The sequence below is a fragment of the Centrocercus urophasianus genome, unplaced genomic scaffold (assembly GCF_019232065.1).
Source record: "Centrocercus urophasianus isolate 14NV4802_14NV808 unplaced genomic scaffold, USGS_Curo_1.0 seq_16, whole genome shotgun sequence".
Taxonomy (NCBI): Eukaryota; Metazoa; Chordata; class Aves; order Galliformes; family Phasianidae; genus Centrocercus; species Centrocercus urophasianus.
The window spans coordinates 1,687,492-1,711,330 of NW_024884711.1; the positions used below are offsets into that span (position 1 = coordinate 1,687,492).

At 42.2% G+C, this 23,839-nt stretch overlaps 1 protein-coding gene across 1 annotated transcript in view; it reads left to right on the forward strand.

Moving 5' to 3' along the window:
* The window catches only part of NPSR1 (neuropeptide S receptor 1), a 58,146-nt gene extending 34,603 nt beyond the window's left edge, over positions 1 to 23,543 (forward strand). The window contains exons 3-9 of the mRNA XM_042816811.1: positions 6,480 to 6,583; positions 6,908 to 7,001; positions 12,380 to 12,581; positions 19,657 to 19,733; positions 21,194 to 21,283; positions 23,150 to 23,330; positions 23,450 to 23,543. Coding sequence (XP_042672745.1) covers positions 6,480 to 6,583; positions 6,908 to 7,001; positions 12,380 to 12,581; positions 19,657 to 19,733; positions 21,194 to 21,283; positions 23,150 to 23,330; positions 23,450 to 23,543 — 842 coding nt within the window. The remainder of the gene's footprint in view (positions 1 to 6,479; positions 6,584 to 6,907; positions 7,002 to 12,379; positions 12,582 to 19,656; positions 19,734 to 21,193; positions 21,284 to 23,149; positions 23,331 to 23,449) is intronic.
* Positions 23,544 to 23,839: the final 296 nt, after the last annotated feature.

Genomic DNA, 23,839 nt, shown 5'->3' on the forward strand with positions numbered 1-23,839 from the left:
CCTGAAAAATATTAGAGACATAGGCATCACTTTATATAAATCAAGAAGCAATGGATTACAAACTGTGTAATTTTTTTGTCCTTTGAGGAGGCATGTCTCTGTTGATCTATAGAAGCTGCATTTACACTAAATGAGGCCAATTTCCTATGTGCTAGAATTTTCCTTCGTACTGCTTTCATTCTTCCTACCTGTTCTGCTTTGCCTGAAGGAGAGAAGGGGAGTTAATTAATGAGTTGCATTTGAGATATACTTTCCCAGCACCCAAAAAATAGTGATTATTGTTCTTTCTTAGTTTTGATTTAGATATTTAGGCATGCATAAGACTTAGGTTCATATACCTAGATTTGCTTGATTCCTATTTCAAAACCCACAGCCACCTCCAAAGCATCCAACACAACTTGTGGATGGTGTATGCAGTGTTTGCCTTTATCTGTTGCTTAAGCAGCTGCTGAAATGTTGTCTACTGTTCAAATCCCTGAGTGGAGCTACATTCCACAGAAGATTTCTCCTTGGAGCAGAAACTTCCCACTGAACAAAAAAATGCATAACCTCATAGGCCACACTCTCTTCTGTATGCAAGTAAAACGAGGGAAGTGGGGACACCCAGAACTGCCATCAACTCATCTCTCCACAGCATTTGTCCTCCACTCAGTTCTCCATTCAGCTCCTCACCCTTGTGGGAGGAACAGGGTTTTCTGGGAGCCTGAGACCACTGCTGATGTGGATGAACAATTCTATAAACTAAGTTCTCCTTCCTGTGTGCTCTCCAGTGTTTTAGCAGGTGCCCTACTCCACACAATCCCCTTGCAGCCCTTAGTCCAGCTCTCTGTGAGTATGGGGTAGTGGGGGGGGGAAGAGTGCTTAGGAAGAGATTTATTAACAAAGGCAGGTTACTCAAAGGCCTAATACCCCTTGCAGCTGCAACACATTGCATTTGAACTGTCAAGCATCTGATCTCTTGCTCCCTGGTAAGTGCTACATCTTTAGAGGTTGATGCTGTGTGGCATGAGGTTGTCTCAGCCCTTCATTATTTAAGCTAGAGAGCTCTGAGGTGAGGCTGGAGCCTCACTCAGACCATTCTGTTAGCATCTTGCCTGATTCATCTCAGGGGTGGGGGACCTGAGCACAGAAATGTAAGAAATTCAATAAATATATAAAATGCTCACCCACTGTAACAAGACTTCTCTCTTCCTATGAACCAGAAGAAGAAAGAGGGGGAAAAAAAAAAAGGAAAAACGTCACTTCTGACACTTAAAAAAGTCCGTATCGCCGTAACAGGAGAACTGAACAGGTTCCCTCTCAAAGGTTTTCAAGTGGGATTTGCTTCATCTCTTACATTTTGCATTCTGCTCCAGGCCTTAAGCAGAAAACACACAGCTGCAGAGCACAGCGTGTCAGCAGTGCATGTTGCAGAGCTGTGGCTGATTGCCTGCTCACAGTGCTGCCCAACCACAACTCCAGCCCTGCACCCAGATGATCTGCAGGGGCTGAGAGGGGCTGTGAGCAGCCACAACACTAGGAGAAGGGGCTGTGCCCAGCTTCCACCCTCATCTTTGGCACTACACTGTTCTGAGAGCTACAATGTTGGCACTTTAAATGGCATTTTTAGGTACGTAACTGGTGTCTTGTCTTTGACGTGCTGCTTCTGGTGCTCTTTGCACACAGCCAGGTGATGGGAACACCTGGTGATGTCCCCGAAACACAAGCTGGTGCTCAGCCCTGAGGAAGAACTTGCCTTACAAGCCTTGCCTCACATAGTCTGGTGCAGTCAACAAAACAAGACAAGGCATCCCACTTAACAATGAGAATGCTCAGTAAATTACGTGAACAGAGGCATGAAATTTCAGTAAGAGGCCCCAGCTACCAGCTTTGTCTGAGAGTCATGGATCACTACGTCCAGCTTAATAGGGCTGCTCTCATCGAGGGAAAAAAGACCAACCTGGGGATGAGATGACATGTGGAGCTTTTTAACCCATGGCAGCTTATCAGCAATCTGCTCCTTGCTTCCAACAGGAAAAACCTTCAGCATCTTTAGGGGAAATGACTTAAGGGAACATCAGTGTCAGCACTAATAATCAAATGATGGAGGGCTTTTTTCACAGCATCGCTAGCACAGAATTTTGTTTGAACCTCATTGGTCATAATGAAAGAAATATCCTGAAGTCTGCACAAGATACATCCCTTGGGAAATGCCATCAAGTCAATGAATTTCTATAAAAAGATTAACTGGGACAGTTGTAACATGTCCGTATTCCCATGCTAGATCACTAATTACCTCCATTTGTTTTCCATAATGGACTTCAATCTCAGTGGAGTTTTTTTTGCCATGAACATTTTTCTCACTTGCAGCAGTTACTGCACATTCACATTTGTCCCTCCAAGGGCAATGCTGTCTTTTTCCCATTTTTCCAGCCCTCAGCCTGTGAGGCAGTGTCTACCACACCAGCTCATGCAATCACTCCTGGAACCAAGTGGATCCTGTACTCAAACAAAACGAGTCAAGGTCTTGCACTCATTTATACCCCAAAAAGTCCAAAGGGATTTTAATGAGAGCAGTGGAGACTTGGTAAGTACTGTTTTTTTTTTAGGATTTTCACAGCTGCTTTCAGCACCTGCCAAATTACCCAGATGTTGCAGTGCTATACTCTGTGTGGTTCAGACTCCTTACAGAACAGGCTGCTTCTCAGTCCTTTTCTCACTCTTTTCAATAACTGCTGGTTTAAAAAAGCTGCATGTGTGATTTTGAAACAGTGGCAGATTCATAAGGCCAGGAACTTGCTGTGCCCTGGAAGACCTGTTGTTGCTGTGATGGGGATGAGAAGGGAGCAGAGGGGCTGCGGAGCTGCCTGGCTCATGCAGACTCCATCAGTTGTTTTTTCTCCCCATGCACCCCAGGCAAATCCACCTTTGCTCCCTACTTCCCTCTACTTTTTCTTATTATTGAAGTCTCGTGGATTTCTTCTTTTAAATTACATTTTTAGAAACTCCACCTCCTCTCAAAAGCAAACTGTCACTGCTCCTATCATATTAGTGTTTCTGTCTTCTCCTTAACCAAGAATCATTAATTTGTATCATTTTTGAGCACACTTTTGGATCATGCTATCACATGATTGCATTTATTTTTTTAATTTTCTGTCAGAAATGAATGTAAGTAATTAATTGATTTTTCCACTATTCTTTCGGAAGAATTAAATGAACCTGTAGTCACACAGTTGCCTAGCAATTCAGGCAAAGAAATGCAGCACATAAAATACATCCTGGTTAAAAAAGTATTAAAAAATCAATGGCAATGACAAGCTAGCATGTAGTTATGAACAAAGGTTGATAAGTGCTGTTTTCAGGAAAGCAGGTGGTGTCATTTGGCCTGGAAACAAAACATCGGTGAAAGAACACTGGTGCCTAACATGGTACCAACCCCCAGCTCAGTGGGGAGAACTGAAGACACTAGCATTAATCAGGATGCTGGGGTTTAGGGTAATGTATCAGCTGAGCTGATCCTCAATACCAACTTTTATCATAAGAGATATCAACGATATTTTCCAGTGACATGTCTCGTGTGTGGCACTGAAACTGCAGTGTGCAAAAGATGAGGGAGAAAACTGGCTGGTACATGATAGTGCAATGGACATGATGTTGTGTGGAGGAGTGTTTCCAGAATGAAAGGGAATTGAGAAATCTAATTTGTCTTTATCTGCTTTGGCACACAGAGCTGTGCTGTGCCTGGGGACACACTCTGCTGAGCACCTGCCCAGTGCTTCCAGAAACTCAGAAACCCAAATTTGCACCACCAGACAGGAGCAAGGGTTCCAGCTGCCAGCACAATGCAGCTGCAAAGTTTAAAACTTGTATAAAAAAGCCTCTGCACTCACCCAAAAACAGAAGGGCTTTAAAGGGAAGGAGAGCTTTGAGCTGACTGAAAGTACCTAAAGCTACAGCTATCCTGGCAGGTGTTGTAGTGCAGCTGGAGCAGAGTGGAGTGAAGAGTGAGGGATATGGAGCTGGCATTCACACCATGCATTCGAGGGGGTCGCATTAGATGAGTGACTGCCCCCATGGTGTCTCAGCACTGGCTGACAGCTGCAAGGCACATGAAGTGGAGAACAGTTCTGGGACGAGCATCATTTGAAGTGAAGGCTCATTCACTTGGCTTCGTGGCATGAGTCAGAGAAATGGAGACCAACTGCAGTTTTAAAATGCATTTGGAACACAAACCAAAAGTACTGAGATGGGCACAGACTGGAAGGGAGGTTTTGGGTGCACAGCCAGCATCCCAGATATGACTGACCCTTCACATATGTCCAAGGAATTTCCCAAGGGTATCAGGAAGGGATGACAAAATGCTGGTGTGAAGAGGAAGATGAGAAGATGGCATTACTTTCTGCCTCCCTTCTCCTTGGAGTGCGCTGAGATGGGTGGGTGGAAGAGCAGACTGTGCATCCTCCTCTTCCCCAGGGATCATGAGCCCCCACTTACTGCCTGCTTGGAGGATGCTAAGATTGTCAAAAGCTGGAAGATACCCCGAGCTGAAGCTCTATTGATGTGTATTACTTTGAATCAATGAATATTTCATTACTGGAGAGAGAGAATATGAATCAATAATTCAGGAGTAAGGAAAGGGAAAGAGCTGGGTTTGAGCCACTGTTAGACACATTTCACTTTAAAGCACTTAAACTCTATGGTTTCTTCAAAAACCACCTTAATTACAGGCACCTACAGTCTCTTCAATGAAGTCCTAAAGCCAGTAATACTCATCAGAGAATTAAAATCATCCTTTGCCCCCATTAGTCTAATCAACAAGCAAAATTTAATATATTGCTTCAAACCAGGATTTTCTGTTGCCTTGAGTGGCTGTGAAAATAGAAAACACAGAAATGCTGCTTAGAAGGACATTTTTGAGGCAGAGGAAGAGAGAAGAGAGAGAAAATTGTGTTGGGAAATACTGTGAGAGAAAAGTGCAAACTGGCAATAATTGAAAGATATTGAAATAATTGAAATAATGGCCATGAGATAAAGATGTAAGTAGGGAAGCATTGGGTGTACTTGTAGCAGGAATAACATTCCTGTTCTAATTTCATTTTGAACTGAACCTTGATGAAAAAAGGAGATAAAGGATTAGTGATACAGAAAAAAACCAAGCCTATTTTTCTAATGAAACAAAACTGGTTGATGCTTCCAAAGCATCAAATTCCATCTGGAAGTACCTGAAATGTCTGTAATGTGAAAGAAAGTGAAATAAACAAACGCTGCCAAAATCACAGTTATTTGCATGAAAGCACTGGTCACAATCATTTATTACTTGACAAAGAAAAAAAAAATAGTTTTCCAATTTTTCAAATGTCTTTTTTCCAAAAGCACACATTTTCAAACCAACACTTTCTGATACAGGAGTTATAATGCCTTTATCACAGAAAATATTACAGACAAATTTACAACGTGCAAAGTGGTGGCATCAGAATGAAGCATTTTATCTCACTGCTCTACATTTTTTTTTTTTAATTGAAGTTATTTTGCTTTTTGTCCTCAGAAATTGCACAAAACTCTTTCCCAGCCTGCTCCCTTCCCTTGTGGTAACCTGTACAAGAAGAGCAATGTGCTCTGTTAATCTCAACAGCAAAACACTACACTGATGGACATCGAAATAACTCTCCTATCCTACGGGGAAGAGCTTTCTTAATATTTTGATTTCAGGTACATGAATTAATATTGCCACACATGCACAGGAGCAATAACAGCTTTGGCAGTCTCTTTCTACAACTCGCATTGCTGTGAGTGCTCATTTGTTCAGTAAGTAGCAGAATGGAGACTGGAATATCTTCTCCAATCTCCTCAAAGAATAAAAGATGGCCTGAGGTCTGTTCACTTTGGTGTACAGGACTGACCAGGCATAAGTAGGTTAACTTCAAGCTGACAGGGTGGGTTTGCTTATTAAATAACTAAGCATGTGTATAAAATCCTGACAAAATTCCTGCTAACTTCAGCAGCATCTGGATTTCACCCCAGGTGCTTTCAAGGGATGTGCATTTCTTTTTGCAGTGAAACAAAAGGCAATGAAAACCAGACATTAGATATCTCAGTTTTTGGAGCAGATGTACCTGGGTGCTCACCTACTTCTTCTCCAGGATTATAATTTATCCATTCCTGGTGGGAAAACTGGGGGCCTTAACAGGAGGCAAGGAGTTGGAGGAGAAGCTGCAGGCGTGCTGAAGAACCAAATCTCATCTCTAAGGGGAGGCATGAAGGTGTACACAGGTGTACATTAAGTGTACATTCATCTCACCTTGCCTCTCCAAATGAACAAGATCAAAGAAGTCCAGCTATCCAGCACTCTCTGAGACTTTTCCAGTTCCTTCAGCATCCTATGCTACCAGCAACAGGGGCTGCCCCTGCAGGTGATGGGAGCGGTACATCCAAGGGCCCTGCCTGCCTCTGCAGCATAACTGCAGTTCTTCTCATGTACATTCGGCGGCTTTCCTTTGCAGATTCATTCACGGGACTCATAAACATAATGACTGATATCATCTGGCGCTACACAGGAGATTTCATGGCCCCTGACATCGTCTGCAGAGTCGTCCGCTACTTACAGGTACAGGACCACGGGCTCTCCTGCATGCCTGAGCTCACCCTAACAAAATGCTGCACAGATGCTTTGCTTCCACCAGGACTGCTAAATGCTGCCAGTAGTCATTTAACGTTTAAACACGTTTTATTTCAAACATATTAAGTCCTTTACCTTTTGCAGACCTGGAAAAGGAAAAAGGTCTGGGTGAAAATATAGGTCTAAACTGTAAGTCTTTCTTTATTTTAAAGTAGTCTAAGTTTTCATATATTCCTAGAACAGTGTTTTATCTGGCACTGATTTCTACAGTAAACATGCCTCAACTACTTCCTTCTGTATCTTCTGCTCTAGGTGGTCCTCCTCTATGCTTCAACCTATGTCCTCGTGTCACTGAGCATAGACCGGTATCATGCCATAGTTTACCCCATGAAGTTCATGCAAGGAGGTAGGAGCATTTGCATACCTTGCTACTGCCATGGATAGTATTGGCTAGCTTCATTTTGCTAAGAAAAGTTTCAAAATTATTCATCCTGTTCTGTGAATTATTAATTCCTGCTGGATTCTGTTACCATTCTCTGAATGGCAAAGGAGCTGTGATTTCCAGATTTATTAAACTGCACTTAGCCCTCAGCAGTTTTTATAAGCATTGTGTTTGCAAAGAATGAAACGACATTTTAAAAGCATGGAGGTTTTCATTATCTTCCAGCATTTTGAGAAAATTATTATGAGCAAAAGGTATCCCTTACAGCTATACTGACTCTAGGAGCAGCAACGGCTTTATTACCTGTATATTCACATGAAAAAATAATTTGGATCGAGTGCAGTATTGAGAATTGATAAGACAGTTTGATGCGAACTTCAAAGACTATAGCAACTAAGTTTGGACATTGATTCTATCTTAAAATTTCTTCAATTTGTCATTTTTGCAACACTCAAATACACCTTGTATGCTTAGCGACACAATTTAAAGAGCACGATTTCTTTCCTACGCAGCTTAAAGTCTGAGGTTATGTATGTTGCACAGGGGGAATAAATAGCAATAGCAGCAGGGGGGAAGGGGATCGGTTACAAAAGAGATGGCAGCTGAAAAATGCACTTCAGTCAGGGAGAAATATCGTTCTTACTTTGGACAAATGACGACTATTGACAGCCTGCTCTATTCAGGGGATCAGAATAGTGGTCCTCTTTGGACTCAGAAAGCTGTGAATCCATCACAACCCAGGCAGTGTTGCACCCTTGGCAGATGTTAAAGCCCGAAAGCTTCAAATGCTTATGTGAAGTTCAGCCCCAGCACGCAGGCTGGCTTTTGCAGAGTGGGAGGATTGCTACCAAACTTTTATGAGCAGGCTTTTGGGTGTGCAGCGCATGCTGCAGCTCCCACCAGCCTGGGGTTCCCAAATCACCTTGAGCCAAGCAGGCCAAATGACATTTCTTCCTTACAGTACCTACTGGGCTTAGCAAAGAGGTTGTAACAACAACAACAAAAATCTCTGTAAGTGCTTTTCTTTTTTTGTTGCTATGGAAAATTTGCTGGTTTAAAGAACAAATTGTACGCAATTTTTTTTTACTCTCACAGGAAGAGTGCTTTCTTTTATCTGATGCAGGCTCCTTTAAACTCTTCCTACACTTGTTGGGGTGCAGAATATCTCAGTCCTAAGAGATCTCAGTACTCATCCTTCTCCACCACAATGCATGTTACCCCTCATCTGTCCTACAGTGTGCAGAAGCACACCATTCCTCCACCACTTGACACAGGATGGCCAGAGGCTGAGCTGCAGTTCAATGTATAACACAGGGATAATGGGTCTAGGATGGCTGAAGGAGTACATCTGTTTCCCCTCATCACATTTACTGAAGCCCAAGTGGTTCAGGATGCTTTTCTAAGATCTGGCATGCTCATCATGATGAGCACCCTGATGAGCAGCACCTGCTTCCAGCAGGGCTGGTACCATGGAGAGATGTCTTTCATGGAGCCAGAATCGTACAACCAGCTGTGTATGTTCAAGTGGGAAAAAGGAAGCAGTGGTAAATTCATAAGAATGCCTAAGAAGGCATGTTCAACACTAAAACTTCCTGGAATACATACATGCATACATTAACCTTTTGCACTTAGCTGTCCCTGGCAGAGCTTTCCTGTGTGCAGCTCTCAGGAGTCTTGTAGAAGAACAAAATGATTTACAAAACTTTGTCACTGGTGATGACCCAGTACTGTCAAAACAGCCCTGAGAGAATCAGTGGCAAGTAGCACGTATTGTTTCTTTTCAGAATGAAATGCTCATCCCCCAAAACCCTTCAGTCAAGAAACACACAAGTCATTTACCAGAATCACCAAGGTTGGAAAAGACCCACAGGATCACCCAGTCCAACCATCCACCCATCACCAATAGTTCTCACTACACCACGTCCCTCAACACAACATCCAAACATTCCTCGAACACCCCCAGGGTCGGTGACTCCACCACCTCCCTAGGCAGCCCATTCCAGCACCTGACCACTCTTTCAGAAAAGCAGTATTTCCTAACATCCAGCCTAAATCTCCTCTGGTGAGTCTCAAGTTTCAAACATTACATTCCTTGAAAATATTATTTTGGAAAGAAAAAAAAAAAAAAATAAGGTCAATCATTTTCTTTAGAAAATGTCAATTTGTACTTTATTTTTTTAATTATATGTTTAATTCCTAAACACGAGTTATGTTGAAAAAAAAACATTTGAAGGAAGCTGCTTTCTTAAAGGCTTCTAAGAAGATAGACTTGGACAGTTAAATATTTCATACTCACTTTGCAAATACCTAATTGACCACAGAAATTGCAAGATGGAGAAGAACTTTATATGCTATATATACTTTTTAATGCCAGCACTTCTGCTCTATGAGGCACCAACCAACCAAATCATTAAAAAATGTGAAGATTGTAAGCTCAAAGAGAAACTGAGAAGTTACAACAGAACGCATTACATAAATATTTCACCATTTTGAGAAGATACGTATGACCACTGTGCAAACTGACCAGCAGCAGTCAACAGAACTGCTTAAATAAAAGACAAAATGTGAACAGATGGAAACTGTCCCTTTTGCTGTTTCGGGGTGCAAACACTGAGGTCCATTAGATCACTGAGATCCTGGAATGGTTCTCTCCAGATTTAAAAAGGCATTTTTTTGGAGGAAGGATTGCACAGCCATTCACAGTAGCATGGAGGTGCCTCCCCACCAGATGTGGCTGGGGGCAGGTAAAGGTACACAAAGCTGTTGTCACAGTGTGGATGAAGGAAGAGAAACAAAAGAGGCTGAGACTGCATCCAAAGAGAGTGGCCAACAGGGCAAGAGAATTGATTGTTTCCTTCTTTGCCTCTCCTATGAAGATGGGCAACAGGAGCTGAGCTTGTTCAGCCTGGAGAAGGCCCCTGGGAAACCCCACTGTAGCATTCCAGACCTTGAGGGGAGTTTTAAAAAGGAGAGGGACTGGCTTTTTACATGGCCTGCTAGAGATAGGCAAGGCTGAACAGTTGTGAACTAAAAGAGGGGAAGTCTAGGTTAGATGTCAGGAAGAAATTCTTTACACAGAGGGTAGTGAAGCACTGGCACAGTCTGCCCTGAAAAGCTGTGGTGCCCCATCTCTGGGGGCATTAAAGGCCAGGTTGAATGGAGCCCTGGGCAGCCTGAGCTGGTGGGTGGCAGCCCTGCTTATGGCTAGGAGTTGGAACTGGGTGAGCTATAAGGTCCCCTCCAACCCAGGCTATTCTGTGATTCTGTGAAAAGGACAGTTATGAGAGCCAATAACCAGAGCTGATGGCAGATTCCTGCTAATGCTGGGTGCTGGTTTTGAACATTCTAGTATGGAAAACTCCCAATTTAAAGTTCAGTATCATTTTGAAAGGAAAACACAGGGCAAATAGAATATTATACAGATTGTTATACAGAGTATTAGAAACGTGTTACTTATTTGATTCCATTTATAACATATATGGTCTAGTTATATCATTTGCCAGCATTTAGAGCATTTACAATGAATAAATACACTGCTTATGAGGCAGCCAATTAACATTAATCCATTAAGATAAAAATCTACCCAGATACTACCATTGCTCAGCAAAGCTCTTAGGACTAGCAAGGCCATGTTTTATCAAACACACGGAACATTTAAAAACCAAAATCAGTGAACATTGCAGTTAATATTTTATAAAACACAAAAATAAAACAACTCTATTGCCAAACCCAAGCTGCATACTTCTTGTCAAATTAAGGGTGTACGAAAAGTAAGGTATATTATCTAACAGTGACCTTTCCACCTTAGAAACAGACTTGTGGGTCCCATCGAGGCTTGTGTGCATGCTGTTCAAGTAGCTTGCTCACAATCTAAAGCCCTTTCTGTCAGGAAGTATTTTGTGAAACTCTAAATATTCCTTTTGCTAAGTTTATTCTGTTATGCTTTGTGAAACCTCATGGTTTTCCTCTTCTAGTGCAATATTTATAGACTTAATCTAACCCTCTCACTTATGTGGTTGTCATCAGAGCTCTCCTAAACCCAAGATTAGAAGGACTATATTTTGCTGAATGTGGGCAGCATTTAAAGATGAGCAGGATAAATGAATATTTGCAACTGATGTTTTATAAAGCATAAAATTACTTTTAAAATGCTTCTCCCACATGCTTTCATATTGCTCTTTGAGCTTCAAGGAAGAAAGTCATACTTTTTCATATTCATAATTTAAAGTGATTTTCTATTTCACTGCCACTGCAGGTATTTTGTAGGCAGGCTGGACAGTAAATAGTTTCAACGCTGAATCTTCTCAGATCTCTCAAAACTCTGTCCTCATCTGCTCCTCTAGCAATCTGGCTCAGAAGGCATAACTACTGCTGAGGATCACTTGTATAACACAGATCAGCTGCTCCTCCTCACACTTTTTAGCAAGAGCTACATGGATTTTAGTCAAAAGATATATATTTATGAAAACTAAAGCTTCAGGGCTGTTTGCTCCAACCAGTTGATTTTTATAGCATCCCATAGGTGCCACATGGCATCATTTGGTTATCTACCAGCTCTCCCTATCTGTCGAGGAGGCCATAAGCCAGGTGTAAGCAGTAACACGAATCTGCTTGAACTCCTATTCTTGATCCTTGAACTGCCATTCTTCACCAGGCAGCCTGGCAGAATCTCCTAGCTGCTGGCTGCTGCAGCAATTAAAACTGCTCAGCACTTTGAGCACAACCATAGGATTTCCTCACCCTCATTGATGCTCACCCTCAGCATCATTGAGCATGTGCCCATCAGCTGGAGATGAGGTTGGTCCCCACTGCATCACTGGGAATTGGCAAAGATGTCTGAGCATTCTGGGAGCACAAAGGTCTGCGTGGGATGCTGAGGAGTGCAGACAGGGCTAAAGGCAGATGAATGTGCAGTTCTGACTCAACACTGAGCTGATGAGTTTTTCCTAAGTCTTTTGTAAGTCTTCTCACTACAAGATGCAGCAAAATGTTGAACATCTAAGGAGGTCATTTCTCCTTTTCAGCACCTCCTACCCATTTATGTTTTACGTAACCCTTCCTGGTCTATCTGAAGCTATCTGCTATCTGAAGCACAAGGGCTCCTTCTTTTCCATCTGTTCCCATACCAGCTGATTTGTTGCTGTGCCCAGGTACAAATGTGCAGGACAGGTCTGTTGTCCCTTGCAAGAGGGACAAGAAAGAGATGAAATTCCCACACTCCTCTGCAGTCTTCTCAGCACTTACTATTCAGAGACCGTCCCCACCTCTCTCTCAGCTCTGCTACAAAGGGCCAATCCCACTGCCTACTCTGCTAACAATGTCTGTTTGAATCTGTTGAACAGAAAGACAGGCGAAAGTTCTTATTGGAGTGGCCTGGAGCCTCTCTTTCCTGTTTTCAATACCAACTCTGATAATTTTTGGGAAACGACAGCTCTCCAATGGGGAAGTGCAATGCTGGGCTCTGTGGCCAGATGATTCCTACTGGGTCCCCTACATGACGGTGGTTGCTTTCCTTGTGTACTTCATTCCTCTGATCATTATCAGGTAAGCCTGCCATTGGAAGTGCATGGTGAAAGCTGTCAAGCATGCAATCAGCTTAATGCTTTAATTTCAGTCACTCATTATGGTTTCATTTCCACACCTGTCTCACGGTGGCTTTGATTCATATTGCACAGCACACGGGTCGCTGTGCTTGCCTTGCAGTGCTCTCCACGCAGTAATAGCTAGGAATATTATTTCTGAACAAGGAGTGCATCTCTAAGTGTGTCCACTTATCTCTGCAGCTTCAGGCTTTAAATAGACCTTTATAAATGCAATATGAATGTTTAGCTTATACGATAAAACGTGAATTTAATAAAAGAACAGAAAATACACTTAGCGCTAATTAAACTAAAATTAATTTTAAGTGCTCTCAAGCTTCATAGTATTTGAGGAGTGCTACTTCATCAGGGTCAAAAAGAAATTCCCAATTGTTTGAAGCTGTCAGGCACTTCCAAAATATGAAAAAAAGAAAAAAAAAAAAAAAACACTGCAAAGGAAAATTTGAACTGCAAGTATTTCAGATTGATTTGCCTGAGACCACAAAGGTGGTCCACAATAAAATCTGCTATTAAAAGGAGCTCAGCAGAAAGAATAAACATAAACAGACAAAATTAATTCACTGTGCAATAGAAATTATCTCAGAGAATACTGAGCCTGGCTACTGTTTCTGGGAGAGATTTGTTGTGAATTTTTTGAATAGTTAGCAATTAGGAAATTCTATCCAGCACCTTAAATGTTTCTGGGGAGAGGCCTGTATCCTGTCAACTTATCAATCACACAGGTGTGTAAAACCTTCCCTTCATACTCCAATTTACATGTCCACACATTTTCTAGGACAGCTCAGCCACTCCTTTTCGCATGGAATATGTATAGGTTTACAGACAACGGAAAAAAACACACAGAAAGTCTTTTCCAGTTTTCTGACATTATGTTTCCCCTCCTCCCTGTCAAAACTATGCGACTTGACTTACAGCAAATCCCCAGAAGCAAGAAGGCAATGAGAACAGGAGGGAATAGGGAAAGGCGGTGAAGGCAGCATTTCATGAGATTGCCCTGACAGCTGAGAGATGAATAAAACATCCTCAAATTTCCGTGGCTTTAACCTTAAGTGACTTTCACACAAAAAGCTTATGCCAGGGCAGGAACTTAAAACCGTGGCCAGTTTCTCATTTCAGGGTATGTAGTGCAAGTGCTCCCACCTCATCTTCTTCAAGACAAATTTTGGACAGGTCCAAAGTGGTGGCAGACACACGGAGGAGGGAGGTAGATGGATCATGGAAGGATGAGTAAGGGCCATTTCTTGGTTTATGGCCATTTATTAGCTGGCAGCCCTACCCATGGCAGGGGAGTTGGAGCTCAATGAGGTTTAAGGTCCCTTCCAACCAGAGCTACTCTATGATTCTATTTTCTTTATAACAGAGAGGAACGTCTACAGCCACAGAAGAAGATTACCATTAGAACAGAATCAGTAGACTCACTGAACAAATACCCCATGCTTTGGAAACAACTGTCTAGTTTTTGAACCATGTTTTCAAGTTTTAGATTGTCAAGTATACAGCTGAAGGTTGCAACATCCCATCTGACACATCTGCCAGACCTCTGTCGATGCAGCCTCAAGGCACAACACCTATTCCTTTAACACCTCTTGGCAGTCCAGGAGGTTGAATCTAACCTACCTCATGTGGCTGCAGCATATTAATAGGCAGTTTGCAGCTAAAGAGCACCAGGAATGGCCATTAATTCCTGCAGGGATTCTATTTCCTTTCAAAAGACACGTTCCACTAAGTCCCTTTGGACATTCTGCAGGACCGGTGAGACACTGTTGCAGAAGGGTGAGCGAGGACAGATGCAATGTCTAGATGTAACTGGTGTGTGACATTCAGTTGAAAGATTAATTACAAAAATGAGAGGTTTTATTTAATCAAGGAAGTAAGGTATTGTGTGGTTTCTGATTTTAGTGGCTTTTAGGTGAAGGTGTTCCAAAAAAAGACCATCACTTAACAATGGAGAGACAATACATAAATGTGCGACTGAAAACTCAAATAGTAGTATGGATGAAAAGGATTTATTTGTATTAAATTCCTATATGGAGTGAATTCTTGTATGAAATACAAATTTAATATGAATAAAGCAGCAGCTGGGGTGCATAACACGGTCACCAAAGCAGCCAAGCCTTACAGTGCAGGCAGCACATAGATTAAGACTAAGACCTTTTCTGCAATAACTCATTTTGCTTGTGCAGCTTCTTTATTTTGTCCTCTGAAGCACTCCAACCTAAGTGCATGGTGGGTGCCCAAAGCAATGTGGGATGCTGCCTGAATTAACTCTTGATTAGTTCTGCCACCTGCATCTGCAGGAAGCCTCACATCCAGAGCAAAGCACTTCACCTAGGAAAGCACTTTTTCTGGCACAGTTCATGCAAAGAGTAAAATCTTGCTTTTCCGGTGCAGAACTTAATTCTGCTCTGATCTGCCATTCTGGCTGCAAAGTTTTCAGTTGCTACAATCCACATACCGTCGTCTTTAAGTTTCTGTCATCCATCTTCCAGCACTCAGAGCTGATTTCATATGTTCCCAATACAGCCTACAAGTAACTCAGACGAGATGCATCGTCCATAGTACCACAGCACAAATGTTGTAATTCAGCTGATAACCCTCACAGTCAGCCTGGGAAGCCCTTCCGTTGGTGAGCAAACCCTCCAGACACAATGTGAGCAAATTCTCTGGAAACCAGGCAAAAACATGCAAATAACCTGGTCTTCAATTTTGTTAATGTCTACATAAAAAGGCAATCTATCTATAAAACCACAAAATACTTCAATGCCAGACAGATGTGTTTCCACTGCCACTTTGCACAAATGGTGATTTTTTTACCCAATTGTAATACAAATGAACAAGACCAAAATATCAGAAAGAGAATGAAGGCTCTTTAATCTAAGCCTGGTTATCTTTGAAAGCTGAGAAATGGAAAGAAGATTTGTTGTTTTCTTTTTAAAGATCCCCTCCTCTTTCTTCGTGCTGGTCAGGGAGATCTAAGTGTCCTGCATCACATCCCATTTTTCCTTGCAGCACTTGAAGGTTTGGCCTGTTCTTTCTTCTCATTTGGGCAGCACTACCACTTTTTCTGCAGCTGATATTGTTAACCTACCAAACACCAAAGAGCACAGAAAAAGGAAAAGGGAATCTTCCTGATTTGTTCTTCCAGGACGAGAATCCACAGCTACAACAAAAGCCATTTCAGCTACACTGAATAAAGCCAAGTGAATCTCTGAATGATACCTGTGATAGGTGAAGATACTTTGGGGCACTGCTAAACAGGGGCCAGATCGAGATTACAGTTGTTCCTCCTGCAAGCATTTGCACCTGACCTCTCAGGTCCTGTGATGGAGAGACATGAAAGTTGCTGGTTTTCTGTTCTGCATTGTTACTCTGTGCCACACCATAATTGAGTTCTGTCAGCTGGATATCAGAAATTTGGAATTTGTAAAGTTTTGTTCTTTTTAGCTGTTCTTCAAGATTGTCAGATGCATTTTCTCTGTTTTAACCTTTTGAATACAATATATAAACATTCATCTAATATAATTCCAAATACAAGTTAAAAAAAAAAAAGAATTCCTCTTGAGGTACAGAGGAAAAAAACAGTCCATCTGCTGTTTAAAATCAGAATTCCAAAGAGAACATTTGCTGTTGAGCAGCAAAAAACTGGTCAGAAGGGAAAAAAAAAACAATCACCTAACCTATAAGGAAAATGTATTGAATTGAAATACAAGCTCTATAATGAAATGGTGAGTAGATGAGTTATCAGAATTAAATCAAATAAAATGAAAAAAAAAGGTATTAATAAAAATTGCAAAGATCTGATTTTGAGTTTGATTCAAAGAGAACAGTCATTTTTGCCTGCAATTTCCATTTCAAAGGAAGAAATTCTAGACCTTGTATGTAAATTCTACTATCTGCCTGTCTATTCACTTGCTCATTATGTATGCCTGCAGTGATTCATCTGAATGAAGTTACATGCACATTTTGTCTTTGGATAAACAGTGCTGCAAATCAGCCACCACACGACATAGGACAGCTGCAGCCCTCTGCACAAATACAGTATGAGAAACAATAGACAATGCTGGAGGACAAATACAAGCAATTAACAGGGAGCTTCAGTATACCCTTTGCCATTGCAATGGCTCATTTTGTTAGTAAAGACTGTGCCCAGGTGAGATGCTAACATGATGTCATCATTTATTTTAAAACAAAAACATAATTCCCATTCTTGAAGAGCTGGCATCTTAGGGATGTTTTTATCAATACCTAGCTTTACCAGAAAGCATTTTGTTTTCCAAAACAAAAGTGAGGTAGGAAGCTACCACAAGTTGGTTATTCACAAGGACAAAGGCTGCCAAAATTACCAATGGAGTCAAATTAACCAACACCATTAACTAATGACATGCTACAATGAACGTGCATCTTAGTTCTTCAGAATCTGGATCAATCTAAATTGCTTTTGGAGGTGCAATGAATGTAATTTGCTGAGTTACATCCCTAGACTAAATTATGTTCTTGTAATTTCCTGACACTTCTACACGTATGCATCTCCTTGGGGCTATGAAAAAGAAGCACTGCATTTTCATATGAACAGCATATCCACTTTATCCTATGGTCTTCATCACAGTCTGAGTGACTCCTTCTGAAAAAAAAAGTTTTAATTCTTTTTCCATCTAGATTTTCCACTGCATCTGATCTCTTCTTCCCTTTCAATAAGTGCCCTCCTTGTAAATAATGAGCCACAACAACTCATATAATATTTCATTATGGTAGTATGTATTACTACCATAGCACATTTACATGGCATCCAAAAGTCACAGTCAGGGTTGCAAGACGAGTACACTAAGTACATTCAGGCAAAGAAACCCAACAACATCTGGACTTCCCAACCATCTGAACATCAGATCCTGTTTGTCCCTCTCTACTCTTTGCTCATCTGCCACCTTGTTTACCATCAAGTGTGAATCTATTCCCATCCTTTATGCCCTCAGCAGAAAGCAAGTGAAGAGCCTGGGTTCATAATTCAATAGCAGAAGCATTTGAATGGAAGGATGGAAACTGAGTATACGAAGCTCCTTCATCCTGATACTTGAGCAACTCTGCATGTGTTCTTCTGGGCACACAGAAAGATCTGCATCAAAGGGGGCACTGTTCTGATGGCAAATAAAGAAGGTCAGGCTAGAGACAGCAGGCTGGAGATAAAATAGAGACAAGTCTTGCAGGAGCTGGCTGAAGTTTTCTCATGATAACAACAGTCATCATCATAATACATTCTGATTCACTGAAACAATCAAAGGAGAAATGATGCATGAATTTTCGACTTTTATCAGAGCAAAGTACACAGAAACTCTCAAGTGAACCAGCTGATAAATAAACAGGCTCTTGAAAAGCCAGGAGATAAAAGGAAAATGTTTGAGTCAGCTGGGAGCCATGCTGGACCTTTGAAGGGATTAAGGAGGGCAAGCTGATGACTGTGGAAGAGGCGTGCAAAATCCTTGCTGGGTGAGAACTGTGCTGCTCTGCTGCACAACCTGATCTGTGTGTTGAATTTCCAGCTCTCACCTTCTAAGCCTGAGAACCAGAGCTCTCAAACCTGTACAGAAAATATACCTACAGGATGCACAAGTGCTGCCTTTGGAAGCATGGCTAGGAGCTGAGGTGCTATAGGAAAGGCTTGTGTATCAGTCTGAAAGCTCTGGTAATAATAATGTTATCCACTCTCTGGAGGAAGAGGAAGTCAGAGCAAGGCCTTGTGTGTTGTTTTTCTTTCAGTTGCTGCAAACATAATGAGTCCAGAGGAGGGCCACTAAGATGATCAGAGGGCTGGAGCACATCTCCTATGAAGAAAGGTTGAGGGAAGTGAGGGAATGGCTGTTTATGAGGATGGATAGTGATAGGACAAGGGGGAATGGTTTTAAACTGAGACAGGGGAGGTTTAGGTTGGATATTAGGAGGAAGTTTTTCCACCCAGAGGGTGGTGAGGCACTGGAACAGGTTGCCCAAGGAGGCTGTGGATGCCCCATCCCTGCAGGCATTCAAGGCCAGGCTGGATGTGGCTCTGGGCAGCCTGGTCTGCTGGTTGGCGACCCTGCACACAGCAGGGGGTTGAAACCAGATGATCTCTGTGATCCATTTTAACCCAGGCCATTCTATGATAACATCCTCATCCAAGACGTGTGTTCAAACATCTCTTCAGCTGAGAGGAATTATGTTCACCTATTCTATGTCAAATAAATAGAATCCCACAGTTTTTATCACCTAGGCAAAAGCTGTAACTACCCATGGTTACTGTGCACTAGAGCACTTTCTATCTTTACCATCAAAGATACAGGCATATTCCTTTCTAAATACGCAAACTGCAACAAATCTGGTTTTAAGTTACCTAATTCTTCCGATCTACCTGGCACTTCTGTGCTCCTTGATTAGATTCCCAGGACCTCAAGAGCTGAGTGAGCACTAAGGTACATTATGTTTTCATGGGTTGTGTCCCCATTCTCTTCCCTGAGTTACCATTTTATTCATCAGCTTCATATTCCCCAAGTAACACCAGAACAGAGCCAGACATACAGCTGAAACAATTCCTTCTTCTTGCTTCTCCCATTTCAGGACAAATTTCCTCCTTGCAGCTCCCACATTAAGCACTCACAAGCACATCCTAGTGCAGGATGAGGTGCCTCCTGCCAGGATCTGATAATCAGACAGTTTTGGCCTCAGACAGCTCAAAATCCCCAACAAGCTCTTGCCTAGGAGAGGTTGGCCAAAACCATGTCTCTGCTTTTGACTTCAAGGCTGACATCTGTGAAGCCTGGACAGTGGTAACAAACTTCAACGTGAAAATTCTTTGGGTTGCTCCTGGAAATATTTTGGTAGAGTCATATGTAATTTACTATTTCTATTATTATTGCTATAATTTTTATGAAGTTCTGCCATCTCCATGGGCTTCTTACATGTAGGCAAGTATATTCACAGAGAACGAATGACTGAGATGTCAGTTAAATTTACCATGCCTCACAGTATCAATGACTCTTTCCCTTCTGCAGTGTCATATACTCAATCGTGATTCGAACCATCTGGATGAAGAGCAAAGCTCAGGCTGCCATTATATCCAGCTGCACAGGTGAGTCTCAACACCCACGTGTCTCCAGACGCAGGATTCAGATTTGGGGAGCCACATCAAATCTGGGAATGCCCACATATGTGGTGTTGAGTTGGGACCCCATTACTGTGGTGGGATTGGGTTATCTGCCACTGCTCCTTCATACCTGTTCCATACTTCTTTCCTTTGACATTAAGTACCCTTTTGAGAAAGGATAGAAAACATCTATAAGAAAAGAATTAGAAGGTAATAATCCTTACTCTAGAACTCAGAGTCCTTAATCCAAGAATTTTGTCCATATGTAGAATGGTTTGTTTTCTAGCAGCCACTCAGATAAAAATTTCAGAATGTTTTCAAATGCCCTTGGGAAGTTTGAATTTTGGTAAGACCAGAAACCTTGCAAAAAAAAAAAAAAAAAAAAAAAAGTCATTCTTCTCACTCAAGAGATAGATTCTGCACTAAAAACCAAGGAATCTTCAGTACTATTATGTATGGACTGTTTTCAAGCTTCTCTATACAATATTTCACTGATAACAAGCTCTCATTAATTTTATTTATATTTTTTTCCTCACAGATTACATAGCCTGGATATGTTGTTTTTCTAAGAGGTGCAAAAAGTCATGTACACATAGTTATTTCCAATGACATTCATTAAAATTCAATTTCTCAGCTCGGATTTCAAGAGTTGAAAGATGTTTTGATAAAAAATGACCTTCTTGTGTGTTCACTACGATGAACCTAATTATTCTCACAGGGCAACGTGAACAGCAAATTGTCATGAATAATGAAATCAAGCATATTATTACAATCATGCTGGTACTGCCATTGAAATGTGGAGATTGGTTCTCAGAGACATTAGCGTGACTTCAGAGGAAATGAGATCAACCAGGCTTAGTGTGAAACTGAATAGACTTCGCTTCACAATTCAAGCCACATTTTACTTCTGAAAAGCAAATCTAACAGCATTTCTTCTTTTCTTCTTTTATTACTGAGTCCAACAGAAGAGCAAAATGCATGACTGTATCTAAAGCATCAAAAAGAGGTTAAGGGAATGGAGTATGTAGCTTTCAAAACCCATCTAATCGAAATGCAGATAAAAACTGAACAGGTAGTCTGTTTTGCCAGATTATATCCTATGTTGTTTTTTTTTAATTACAGTTGCCAGATCCTTTCAGAAAACATCTCTTCTAACACCACTCCAGTTGTGTTTTTGAAGTTGTGATGACCAGAGGTTTTTGCTAAACTGATATTGTTGGGTTTATCTACAATGTTTCTCCTGCCTACAATTCCAAGTGTGGAGACCCAGGGATATGCAGCTGCTACAGTGCTTCAGAAACATCTCCTATACATATATTTCCACTTTTGATTTTAGAGGGCTCAGGTTTTTTGTGCCTAATGGGAGAAGACTTGCTAATATATGAATTGCAGGAAATGCATACACGAGCCCTGCTCTTTCACTGGTTCTACTCTTCTGTCCCCAGATGGCAGAACCTCTGCTGGCTACACCAGTCGTGGGTTCATATCCAGAGCAAAAGTGAAAGCCATCAAGTACAGCATTGTAATTGTTCTTGGTAAGTATGAAAAAAAAAGCCTGCAGCTGGGGCAGATGCTGAAATTAGGGATCTCCCTCCATCACCAGCAAATAAAGTGCATGAAGTGGTTCAGCAAAGGAGTTTTACTTAGACCTCTGACTTGCCTTCTGACCTTGTCCTCTGCCCTCCTATGACTGACAGGATCCTATTTTAGGCACCTTATGTATGCAGTGATACACACAGCCAAGCTGCTAAAAGACCTGGCAAACGAGTTGTCTTTTAGGTCTAGAGAATACAGGCTGCTTCATTAGGGCAGGAACAGGAAGGAGAGGCAAGGGAAGCAGAGCAATTAAATTTGATGTCAGAAGCACGTTGCCTGCAGAGGTGGGGAGAACAAGCTCTCCTCGCCCAGCCAGGATGCAGATGACTCAGTGCAGGTGTCCTCCGTCTCCCAGGGAGATGACATTATCCTGATGGAATTAGGAGGCTGACATTTAATCTCGATAAATAAAGGCAACATCACACAGCACTTGTGATTAGCTGATGGAGACAGACAGGGAGATATCAGAAGCTATTTACTCCCCAGGGCACTGCAGGAAAGATCGCTCCTCTTCCCAGTCCTACACAAAACTCAGATTGATTGATACTGTGATAATAGCTACTACTAGAGGTGCTTAGTTCACTGGTTAGCTGTAGTGTCCTTGGACATGAGAGATGCTGCTGTGATTCACGGCTCTCAGAAATCCAAGGACACCTTCTCTGCATCTGAACTTATCTGTGTGGCCATCAGAGAAAGACTGTGCAAGAAACACAGAAACAGTCACTACCACAATGCCTCCAGATGGCAAGAGCTCACCTAGGTGCTCAGTATTTCAGAGGACCTTGATAATATCAGGCACCCAGCATCTCTCACTGTGCGAGAAAGTGAAGGCACATAATGCTCATGGATTTCCATAAATCCACCTATAGTGGGGGATCTGTAGCCAGTGCTATGATCCACGCACTGACAGGGCACACTGTTGTTACTATGGCCTCTGTGTGTGCACACTATTCGGTTGGTTACTCCAGAAAACAGGAGAGCTTACTTCTTTCTTGCACATTCGCTGAGCACCCAGCTCCGTGCCCAGCACATTGGCAATCCAGGTGCCTATAACTTAGCTGAGTGAACTGCCTGCCCCAGCATGCTCAACACTCTTTGTGAGAGCAGTTGACGTAGGCATTTATGAGACAAATTATTCCTGAATGCCTGCAAAAAAAGCAAAACCCATGGCCTCTTTTTCTACCACCTCCTAACAAAAGCTACGAATGACGCAGCCCTCTCAGACTTGTTTCTCCAATAGCAGTAGGGGAATCGTAGAGTCTTCCTACATTCCCTTACTACAGGGCACCTCCAACCAGCGTGCAAAACGGTATGTCAGCCTGCTGTAATTCAGAGTGAAAGTGTCATTCCTTGCTTCTGGGTGCCTAAGAGCCTTTTCTTAATAGGTGGCTGTGATAGGCAGGGCTGTCACAGAGCAGCACTTTGGTGCTGTCTGCGTTTAGACTGGCTGCTCACTCAGGGGACCATTAAAAGAGCGCTTTTCTGTAAGTGATGATGCTCTAACTGGCTACCTATTTACCCTTTATGTGTGTGCAGCGTACAGAAGTGCCTCAATACATCTAGAGGGAGCACTCTAAGCACTTAAAGCAGCACACGTAATGTATTTTATGGGCATTAAAATAAAAATGAAGACAAATAAAAACACAATTTAATAACTATCCTCTTAAATAAGACCCTGCGTAGGGAGCAATTTCTCTTGCATGAACAAATACTTATGTGCTATGACAGTCTCTATTTGTGCGTATGTGATTAACTCCCTAAATAACCATACTGTCTAATGTCAAGCTCTTCTGTCTCTCCTGCAGCATTCGCTCTCTGTTGGAGCCCCTACTTTCTGTTTGATATCCTGGACAACTTCAACATCCTCCCCGAGACCAAAGAGCGCTTCTATGCATCCGTGATAATTCAAAACCTGCCAGCCCTGAACAGTGCCATCAATCCCCTCATCTACTGCCTCTTCAGCAACCACCTCTGCACCCCCTTTGAGTACCGTCCCTTTACTCTCACCCTGACTATCCCAAACAGAGGGGAGAGATAAGCACAGCTGCTGAACTCATCCCCTATTTTCATCCATTTTAATCCTGACCATTCCTTATTTTCCTTAGGGAGAGAAGAACACGAAGGTTGGAGGGGACTTTCCGGGACCGGAGTGATGGAGGGCAGGAGATGCAGGTCCTGTCCAAACCAGAATACATCTAGCACAGGTAATGCCCTCAGAACCACAGCAGGACCCATGCTGAGGAGAGCAGAGGTTTCCCCGAAGAACAGACAGACACCAAGCATGAACTGACTGGACTGAACCTGTGCCTTGCTGCTGTTGAACAGCACGAGCACTTGGGACCAGCACTGCATCTTCAGCTATCACACTCTGCCAGGACCAAGCCAGCCACAAGGGCTTTGCATGCTACTTTTGTGATGGCTCATTTTAGCCATCTGTTTTCAAGCAAGATGTAACATATCCATACTCCAAATGGCAAAAAGCAATGTAAACAGTG